Source organism: Gekko japonicus, unplaced genomic scaffold (assembly GCF_001447785.1).
Source record: "Gekko japonicus isolate JY-2015 unplaced genomic scaffold, Gekko_japonicus_V1.1 scaffold165, whole genome shotgun sequence".
NCBI classification, from domain to species: Eukaryota; Metazoa; Chordata; class Lepidosauria; order Squamata; family Gekkonidae; genus Gekko; species Gekko japonicus.
This window is the reverse complement of record NW_015163097.1, coordinates 493,427-504,567: the sequence shown is the minus strand read 5'-3', so window position 1 is coordinate 504,567 and position 11,141 is coordinate 493,427. Positions and strand designations below refer to the sequence as shown.

General features: G+C 41.3%; 1 protein-coding gene across 5 annotated transcripts in view; it reads left to right on the top strand.

Moving 5' to 3' along the window:
* Positions 1-11,141, top strand: part of PLCE1 (phospholipase C epsilon 1) — a 208,954-nt gene that overhangs the window by 135,396 nt on the left and 62,417 nt on the right. For all 5 annotated transcript variants that reach the window (XM_015406644.1, XM_015406647.1, XM_015406646.1 and 2 more), the window contains exons 5-7: positions 5,728-5,873; positions 8,093-8,351; positions 10,673-10,887. In XM_015406644.1, coding sequence (XP_015262130.1) covers positions 5,728-5,873; positions 8,093-8,351; positions 10,673-10,887 — 620 coding nt within the window. The remainder of the gene's footprint in view (positions 1-5,727; positions 5,874-8,092; positions 8,352-10,672; positions 10,888-11,141) is intronic.

Here is an 11,141-nt window from a genome sequence, read left to right as displayed (position 1 = left end):
CACTCCATGCCCGCGATCTCCACAGCCAGAAGAGCCCTGAAGGAGTAAGCCTCTCGAATGAACATAGCCACTCCTCCCCCCCGCCCCTTTGTCCGTGATTGGTGAAGGACCGGGAACCCCGGGGGGGCCAGCTGGGTAAGAGCCACCGTCTCCCCCTCCCTCACCCAGGTCTCGGTCACGCATGCCAGGTCCGCTTTTTGGTTGATGACAAAGCCCCGCAGGACAACATGAAAGTATGAAAAGCATTCCTTTGCCTTACAGTTCCTTGCCATGCAGTTTACCTATTAAATAGTTGAGCACTGGTACTTCCAGAGAAGATCTGAAACTTTAAAAATACTTCCATATCCTCTTAATGTCTCTCTTGCCTTGAAAACCCTGCGGAGTCATCATAAGTCAGCTGTGACTTGACAGTACTTTCCACCAGCAGGCATCCTCTTTTGCTCTGTAGGTATTTCTATCTTCTGTTTACATTGCCAGGACAACTAGCAAAAGCAATGCTGTGTGTCTCCTTTTGTTTTTGCTTAGTGTAGAATTTAAAATGGGTTCTGTGGATAATTCCAGCAGAGGCTTTGTATCCTTTCTCCTGTGAGTGAAATATAACGCAAGGCAATCAGTGCTTCTCTCCTGAACATATTAGTTTTATGTTATGTTATTATAAGTCTCTTTCTCCCTCTCCCTCTTCTGTTAAGTTTGTTTCAAGTGAACATGATGTTACTTTTTCTCCAGAAGAAAAGTCATGGCACCTACAACACTGGTGCCCCTCATGCCCTTGCCCCCAAAGCTCCCAGCAGTGGCCAGGCACATCCTGGCATGACAATCCTATGTTCTGTTTAGGCAAAGTTATAAAAAAGCTGCACAGGTCTTTCAATTTAATCCGTGTGTCCTGCAATAAGGAGCATATAAGAGGTTACGCCTGCATCCTCAATGTATCCTGCTGACTCAGTGCTGCAAAACTGCTGAAAAAATGTAACAAAATACACTACACTCAAGTACCAGAACCTGCCATTCTACAAAGATTTGTTTTGAAGAAAGGGTGGATATGGGAAGGATTAAATGGGCCTGAAAGCAGTGCAAAACAGGTCATTTAACATAATCTCCTCCAGGAATGGAAAAGAAAGGAGGAATTGGTATTTTCTAGAATTACCTAGTATAAAGCTAGTTTAGGGAGCAATTCTAAGCAAGTATACAGATAAGTAAGTCCCATGTTGTACAATGGGACTTTTCCCCAGGAAAATGCTGTTAGGGTTGTTTCCTTAATATGGAGAAAAAAATATGCGGAGTTAGAGTTGAGACATTGCCTTTTATAGCTCATTGAAGCTGGGGTGTAATATGTGGAGAGGTAGAAGGAACTCTATAGATGACCTCAGGTGTCTACCATTTATATCCAATGAAAGTTAGACAAAAGTAGCATCAGTAGGTGCAAGTGGCACACATCAGCATAGAGCTTGCCTAGGCTAGTGATCTCTGGTGTGTTAACGCTGTATGTACAGGAGAAGCAACCCAGTTTTGATGTGCTACCAAGACTGTGGAACACCACACAGGTGTCTTCTAATTGGTTGCCAATATCCCATTTACAGCAGGTCTGCAGTGTTGGGGAGAAAGGCTAGTTCCTTTCTCACTGATATGTGTTTCATTTTGTGCAGGAGCATTCAGTTATGTAAGCCATTGCATGCAGTTAGGTGTGGTGCAGGGCAGTGTTTTCAGTTTGTTGCTTTTTTCTCCTTCTGAGTAATTTACAAAGTTTTATTTTTGTCTATATCTGGGGACTCCCCTGAGTATATAGAGAACACTCCCTTGTCTGTTGGTGTCTTGGTTTTGCTGCTTTCCTCATCCACACAGGGAGCAGCCATTTTATTATTAGGCATTGTAATGGAGCTTAACTTGCACAGTCACTCCTGTGTCTGTGGGACCTGCATTAAGTGTGCAAAGGGTTGCAGCCTTTGTTGTTGTTGTTCAGTCGCACAGTTGAGTCCGACTCTTCGCGACCCCATGGACCAGATCATGCCAGGCCTTCCTATCTTTCGCCGTCCTCTGAAGTTGGCTCAATTTTATGTTCGTTGCATCTATGACACTGTCTAACCATCTCATCCTTTGCCGTCCCCATCTTCTTTGATCTTCAATCCTTCCCAGCATCAGGGTCTTCTCCAGTGAGTGCTCCCTTCTCATTTGGTGGCCAAAGTATTTGAGCTTCAGTTTCATTATCTGGCCTTCCAGGGAACAGTCAGGGTTGATTTCTTTGAGGATTGACTGATTTGATCTTCTTGCAGTCCAAGGGACTCTCAAGAGTCTTCTCCAGCACCATAGTTCAAAAGAATCTATTCTTCGGCGCTCGACCTTCCTTATAGTCCAACTCTCGCAGCCATACATGACTACTGGGAATACCATTGCTTTGACCATGCGGACTTTTGTTGGCAGGGTGATGCCTCTACTTTTTATCATGCTGTTTAGGTTTGCCATCGCTTTCCTCCCAAGTAGCAGGCGTCTTTTAATTTCATGGCTGCTGTCACAGTCTGCGGTGATCTGGGATCCCAGGAACGTGAAGTCTGTGACTACTTCCACGACTTCCCCTTCTATTTGCCAAGGAGTGATGGGGCCGGATGCCATGATCTTAGGTTTTTTGATGTTGAGCTTCAAGCCCACTTTTGCGCTCTCCTCTTTTACTCTGAGCAAGAGGCTCTTTAGATCCTTTTCACTTTCAGCCATTAGAGTGGTATCATCTGCATATCTGAGGTTGTTGATCTTTTCCCCAGCAATCTTAATTCCCGCTTGTGATTCATCCAGGCCAGCATTTCGCATGATGTACTCTGCATATATATTAAATAAGCAAGGTGACAATATACATCCTTGTCGTACTCCTTTTCCTATGCTGAACCAATCAGTTGTTCCATATCCGGTTCTAACTGTTGCTTCTTGGCCCTTATACAGGTTTCTCAAGAGACATGTGAGGTGGTCTGGTACTCCCATCTCTTTAAGGACCTGCCATAGTTTGTTGTGATCCACACAGTCAAAGGCTTTAGCATAGTCAATGAAGCAGAAGTAGATGTTTTTCTGGTACTCTCTTGCTTTCTCCATAATCCAGCGAATGTTGGCAATATGATCTCTCGTTCCTCTACCTCTTCGAAACCCAGCTTGTACTTCTGGCAGTTCTCTATCCATGTACTGTTGAAGCCTAGCTTGTAGGATCTTGAGCATGACCTTGCTAGCGTGTGATATGAGTGCAATTGTGCGATAGTTTGAACATTCCTTGGCGTTGCCCTTCTTTGGGATTGGAATGTATACTGATCTTTTCCAATCCTGTGGCCACTGTTGCGTTTTCCAAATTTGCTGGCAAATTGAGTGCAGCACTTTAACAGCATCATCTTTTAAGACTTTGAATAGCTCAGCTGGAATACCATCACCTCCACTAGCTTTGTTGTTAGTAATGCTTTCTAAGGCCCATTTAACTTCACATTCCAGGATGTCTGGCTCGAGGTCAGTGATTATACCGTCATGGTTGTCAAGGATGTCGAGGTCTTTCTTGTATAGTTCTTCTGTGTGTTCTTGCCATCTTGCATCTTGCAGCCTTAGAGTTGATAAATTAAATTGAAACTCCGAGTGAAAACAGATGCTTAATTACCTGTTTCTTGTACCTTGTTTTACTGGGTTTTCTGTTCTAATAGTCAACAAGTTAGAAATATAGGAGGTTGTTACCCAAATTGTCTTAAAATAACATAATGGTGTATGTAATATATCTGACTTTTCATTTTCAATTAGTTCAACACGTTTCACAGTTTACTTTACAAACGTAGTTTTGTATCTAAAAACTAGGTATAAGCGGGGCACAAAATACTTTTTAAAAAAGGGAAATGTATTTTTATCTGTTGTATAGAACTCTCGACACTACAGAAATGTCCGTAAACATGCAGATCCTTCAGGACCTAAGAAAGAGGAAACTGAACGTAGGAAAGCAAAGATCACATTTATTATCTCATGTTGATGAGTGTTTATACAATGGGAAAAACCAAGCCCTTGGGAATTGCACTGTAAAATGGAACAGTTGGTTTGAATTAGATGTCCATGTGAAATATTGCTTTTCCTTTCTTTTTCCTTTAATAAATGTTGTGGGAAAATAAACTGAGCATTTTCTGGCTGTTAGTAGACGTCTATATGTGATCAGGTTTAGAACACAAACAAAACCATATATTAAGATGTGAGTTCTCACTGACCCTAAATATGAAACAGGACTTGAAAGTACAGTAATATGGGGAACATGGGATTTTAGAACACATTCAATCTAATGTGTTTTGCATGTTAGCGAAAATGTATACAGTTTTGTGAGCTTTAATATTAACATGCAGTACCTTGAATGCTGTTTATTTTAATACTCCTGGCACTGAACAAAATTTACTTTTTGTTAAAATGACAGAAGGAGGGGAAAAAACCACTTTCATACATTTTTACTAATTGCATTTTCATTCAGAAAGAAAGCTGACCTTATTCGATTTTTTTTGTTTTCTTGCTGTCAAATCACAACCAACTTATGGCAACCCCATAGGGTTTTCAAGGCAAGAAATATTCAGGGGTGGTTTGCCATTGCCTGCTTCTGCATTGTAACCCTGGTATTCCTTGGTTGTCTCCCATCTAAATACTAAATAGAGCCAGCCCTGCTTAGCTTCTTAAATCTGACGAGATCAGGCTATCCTGGCCTGTCCAGGTCAGGGTATTCCATCATAGCAAAAGGTTTTAGGGTTATTTCGGGTTAGGGCAATTACACTGATTTCAGTGAAACTTACTTCCGAGCATGTATACTTAAGAGTGTAGCTTGGTGTTTGCATCAGATCCAAAGTTTGTCCCGGCATGATCCTCATAAGATTTATGGCATTTTTCTTGCAGCCGGCAGTATCAGTTGTTTGTCCTGTTATTCATAAAACCTTTCTCAGGTTCATGTTTTGTTGCACATCTTGTCCGTAATGTGAATTAGTCCTTTAAAGTCTTAACTACATAAGTTCATAATCTGCTTGTTGCTAGTATCCACATAATGACAGGACTACAACAGATATCAATGTGTATAGTTATGTAATACCATTATCTGCATTGTTTAACGTAAAATGTCTAATACTTTTACTTGTTTCATATTGCTGTAGTCCTAGTCCTATGATAATGATTAGTAGACGTTTCATTCTGCTTACACTGTGTAATTTGCCTTGAATCTCAGTGAGAAATGCAGGCTGTAAATAAAGTAAATAAAATAAAAATAATAAAATAATGCATTAAGTTAGAAGTTCTGTGTGGTGCTTTGCAGCTGTATCTGCAATATTTTTTAGATTTAGTATTTTACATATTACTAGTTACATGGATGTGCTTGATGTACTCATGCATATTTGCTACTTGTATATATGCATGAGCAAATTATACCGTGTATGCTATGCTAATAATATTGCCTCTCACCAGGAGGATGGAGAGCAGCCACAACTTATTTGCATATACTAAATTCACTGATTGGACTTGGCTGTGAAAGAATAGTAAAGCTGATTTAAACCTTGCCAAAAGGCAATCTACTTTGCATTGTGTATGATTAATGGTATATTATTGTGCCATGTATGTATTCATTTCCCCTCCAGCTTAGAATAAAAAAATGCAAGAGTATATTGATCTAATTTTGGTTAATTCAATTAGTTGTAAAAATGTTAGTACAAATAAAGTGCTGCAAATGTAGCTGATTTTAAAAAATATTATATGTTTTATAAGGTGAGCTCTTGGGTGACGTGGCTGATTCTGACTGCAGGTTCTATGGAAGAAAAACGAGAAGTCTTCTCATATGTGGTACATGTGGCAAAATGCTGCTGGAATATGGGCAACTACAATGCTGTCATGGAGTTCTTGGCAGGGCTCAGGTACTTGCAGTTCATTCTTTGAATAAGGGATACTTGGACATAGATTCAGTTTCAGCTTCTGTTACATACAGCTGTCCTCTTAAAAATAAACAGTGAACTGTACTCTGTCAGTCACCATACTAAACAGTGTAGTTATGTCACATCATGTCTAGTGAACTTATGATGGCTGCTCTGGGAAAATAAAATAAGATGTGCACAAGAAATTTTATGTTTTGCTGAAAGGTTTTTCCTCAAATGTTGCAGAGACAATGTCATTTATCTTTCTATATGATAAAAAAATTAAACTGAAAACACTAACATAGCAGTACTTAGAAAGCAAACAATACACCAGTTATCAAATAGAATACACTAAAACGCCTTAATTTAAAGGCTGTGCAACTTTAGATAAACCAATACAATTAACTGATTAACTGCCTAAAATGTTTTAAAATGTTTCTCCATTAACAGACTTATTAATGATTTTGAATAGCATTAATTTGTTTATTGTTCAGTATGTGGATGTTTCTCACAACTCAGGTACCCTGAATCCTTGTAATAACTGGGGAGAACATTAGAAAAAGTATGTGCATTTGTGTGTGTGAGTGAGTGAGTGAGTGAGAGAGAGAGAGAAGGTAAAAGCGGGCAAGACCTAAAAGTATACTGGTTGCTTTACGTGGTTGCAGTTTTCCTCTCTCATGCAGTCACCGAGAGATTACTTGATTCTGTCCTCTATAATTGGAGGGAATTTTCTTCTTCTTCCAGGTTTGTAATATTGGGCATATTACCATCAGTGAATCATATGAAGAGAATCTGCAACAGAAAGTGTTGGCCAAAATTCAGCTCTCTGATCTGATTCTGATTTGTATTTGCATGCCAGCCATTAAAAATATTGTGCTTTGTGGTTTAATAATAACATCCTTTTGCTGTTGGTTTGGTTTTAAAAAAAAATCAAGCAAAAGTTTGGACACACTAGGTAATCAGTCAGCATGCTATACATACAGATATTGTGGGCTATGTAGTTCCTGGGAAAGTTAAGCAGCTTTAGTGTCTGTATATTTCAGTTTGCATATCTGAAAAATTATATTGGAATGAGGAAAAAGCTTTAGGCTGCAGCTAGAAAGAACTCTGTATGTGTAGGCAGTTTGTTTGCTTAAAATGTTTTCAGTCTGCTCTTCTACCCAAAGGCACCTCATGACTAAAATGAAAATAATAAATACATTATTCCAAGAGGTGCAGCATAAAAGAGCAAGTAAGAACACTAAAGCAACCATTGGTGGCCATTAAGGTTGCCAGCTCTGGGTTGGGAAGCACCTGGAGATTTGGGGGGTTGGAGCCTTAAGAGGGTAGAGTTTGGGGATGGGAGGAACCTCAGTGGGGTACAGTCCACCTTCCAAAGTGGTCATTTTCTCCAGGTGAACGGATCTCTCTCTGAAATCCATTATAATAGCAGGAGATCTCCAGCCACCACCTGGAGGTTGGCAACCCTAGTAGCCATGCAGATTAGAACTCAAAAGACAACCAACACACATTGGGTGGCATTAAAAGCTTCTGAAAATCAAAAATATTTTCACCATGTGCTTAAAACTCATCAGAACAGATGCACGGAGAGAGTTCTATGGTTAAGACACCAAGGTGGTAAAGACCTTTCTTTCTGGTAGCCCCCATCTCACTTCAAAAGGTGGGTGACACACACAAAGCATGGCGTCTGATGGGCTTAATAACCAGGTCGGTTGCTGTAGGATTAGATGGTATTTGAGATACCCGAATCCCAGACAGTTTAGGGCACTCAATGTGAGAACTAGTGCCTTAAATTGTCCTGTGAAACAAATTGCTAGCCAGAACATTCAGAACTTGCAAAATGTAGTTCTAATAATTTATACCCTTGCAACCTAGCTGCTGCACTTTGAGCTGACTGAGGTTTCTGGACTGTTTTCAAAGGCAAACCCCCTTAGGACATATTACAGTAGTCTAACTCAGGTGTAAGGAATCCATTTGCACAGCCTTGTTCACTAGGAATTCCCAATGTCACTTCAGTTCCTACAGCCAACAAGGCAAAACCACAACTCTATTTTAAAAGCAGCATGTCTCTTTGGTAGTTCTAAAACAATAAAACAATAAAAACCTCACATTTTCATAATTAACTATACAACATACAATGTCAACCAAAGCGCTAACATATATAGTGACTTATTTGGACTATTAAACTTCAGTATAAAGTTTGTTTACTTTTTTCAAAACAGATCAAGAAAAGTTTTAAAAATGTGGCAATTTATGGACCAGTCTGATATTGAAACAATGCGAAGCTTGAAAGATGCTATGGCACAGCATGAATCATCATCGGAATATAGAAAAGTCATCAACAGGGCTCTGAATATCCCAGGCTGTAAAGTTGTTCCTTTCTGTGGTGTATTTTTAAAAGAACTCTGTGAAATTTTGGATGGTGCTGCAAGCCTCATCAGGCTCTGTCCTCAGTACAACTCTCAGGATGAAACACTGGAGGTGAGCTAATGAAAGTGAGCACTGATATTTTAAAACGCTGTGGTAATTCGTGCCTTTGTTAATAATTGGGTAAATATAGAACAGAGATGCAAGTAAATAAATGTATAGTAAATAGTTTATAGAATGCAGGGCCACAACTTTCCAGCCATCTTCTCTAGTTACATAACCATATTGTGTTAATGGCCCAGTGCTGAAGACTAGGCTGGGATCCAGATAACTGTGTAAGCGCCACAAGGGCTTATATTAGCTCAATGAATTTTGTTTTTGCTTTGAACAGCTGCTCCCATGCTACATTATAAACTGTTTTCCAAACTCCCCTCTATTTCTAAAGTAGCTCCCCCCCCCCAAGGTCAAAGCTCACTTGGGTTCATAGATCTTTATTTATGGTATTAGTAAAAGGGTAGTGAATGACTATGTTCTTTCAGTGAAATATCCTGATTTTGTAGTCCCTAGTAAATAACTGGTGTTTCTTCAGATTAGTTTTGTCAAGGACAGGGGCAACTGCTTGTATAGTTAGTTAGTTAAGCTGAAGTGAAACAGCTAAAGCAAAAGTGATTTTTGTCTCCATAAGCACAAGTTCATTTCAGTCATAATTAACATGTATATATGCAATTTCCTCTCTGCAATCCTTATTCTATTAGCCAGAGTTTTTTTGTGTGTACGGATACTTATTTCCACCAACAGGGGGCTCACTCTCCCCCAACAGCTTTTCCTACATAGTCAGTAGACTTTCTGGGTTTGTAGAAAAATCCAAAAGCTAAAAAAATCCCTTCGGGGACGTCTGAATTCCCCCCAAAACCTTTTGAAATGGCCTCTGCAGGGATCTGCTTCAGGCATCAACTGTGAGAGATTAGAATGTTGGGGGGGGGGTTCTAACTGGCTCTGTCAGTAAAAGGGTGGGGGAAGGGCCCTTTCCAGGTCTATTTTGGCCTTTCAGGGAGGGAGGGAGGGAGGGAGCTTTGGGGCCAGGCCTCACAAGAGTTGCCAGTGCCAGGCTGGGAGATTTCTAGAGATTTTGCGGTGGACTCTAAGGAGGGATGGGTTTGGGAAGGGGGCGACCTCAGCTGGGTATATTGCCACAGAGTCTATCCCCCAAAGCAGCCATTTTCTGCAGGGAGACAGACCTCTGCTGTCTAGAGTCCAGTTGTAATTCTTGGGGTCTCCAGGTCCCATTTGGAGGTTGGCAACTCTAGGCCTGGCAGTAATCTAGGGTTGCCAGGTCCCCCCTGATTTGCATGACTCACCTAGCCTCAGCTGCTTGCTACCGTTCATCAGCAGCCACCCTATGAAAGCCAGTGAGGTGCAGCAGTTAGAGCTTCAAAGTAGGGTCTGCAAGACCTAAGGTTGCCAAATGCATTTTGGCCGGGAGCAGGGGGTTCCCGGCTGGCGTCTAACTCGTGCACGCACCACCCGGAAGTGACGTCGCACGCTCAAATGGCGTGGCCTCGCCCCCAGCGTGCGACGTCACTTCTGGGTGACGCGCGGGGGTGGGGTTTCCCCTGGGCCCGATTCTGCGCGGGGCGGAAGTCGGGCCTTGAAAGTGGGGGGAAATCCGCCCCCTGGGGGGCTTTGAGAACCCTAGCAAGACCCAGGTTCAGATCCCCATCTTGCAGTGGAAGCTGACTGCGTGATTTTGGACCAGTCACGTATTTCAGCCAACCCAACCTTACAGGGTTGTTGTGCAGATAAAAAGGAGGTGGGAATAATGAAAGCTGCTTTGGTCCCCACTGTGGAGAAAGACTGTAATTTTCCATGGTAGTAATTGACTGGCTGTCGAGGGCCTTTACTTGGCAAACAGCTTTCCAGACTTCCTTGTACAAGGTGCTATTTTAGCTTCATTAGCACATTCTGATTACCAGTTGTGTAGGCTCAAGTGGTTAAGATGCTGAACTGCAGGCTGTGGAAGGTTGGTAGTTCAGCAGTTCGAGACCCGAGTGTGCCGTATGACGGAGTGAGCTCCGGTCTCTAGTTCCAGTTCTTGCCAACCTAGCAGTTCGAAAGCAAGAAATTGCAAGTAGATAAATAGGTACCACTTCAGTGGGTAACAGCGTTCCGTGCACCTTGGTGTTTAGTCATGCTGGCCACATGACCACGGAAATGTCTTTGGACAGCGCTGAAACGGAGATGAGCACTGCAACCCTAGAGTCGGATTCGACTGGCTTTCGAGCAAGGGAACCTTTACCTTTTAGGTCTGGAGTGCTCATCTAAAATGTATTTATTATGTAATTGTGGTTTGTTTATTTCATTTATATTCTGCTTTTCTCCCCAATGGGAACCTCATTTCCCAATACTCAGTGCTACATCTTTTTTTTTTTTTTAAGTTTGTAGCAGAATACAGCGGCCAAGATAACTATTTACAACGGGTAGGTCAAGATGGCTTACATTCTGCAGAAAAAGAGTCAACAGCTAACTACATCTTCCAAACCATTCGGAGTTGTAACCGCAGCTTGGAATCTGAAGATGGAGAAGACAGCTTTATTGAATATGATGATGGAAATTTTAGGAGAAATTCCTTGAAGGACAGAAACCGCTATCAGTAAGTTTCTAAAAATACTATTGAATTACAAAATAAAAATGAAAAAAAATAGTAATACAGGTATGATTTTCAGAGGAAGATTCTAATTTTAATTGTTTGTTCCAGTAAAATATAAATATATTTCAGCTATCTACATACAGTTTGGTGTAGTGGTTAAGAGCACGGACTCTGGGAGAACTGGGTTTGATTCCCCACGCCTCCACATGCAGCCTCTGGTGTGACTCTGGGCCAGTCACAAGTTCTCTCAGAGCGGT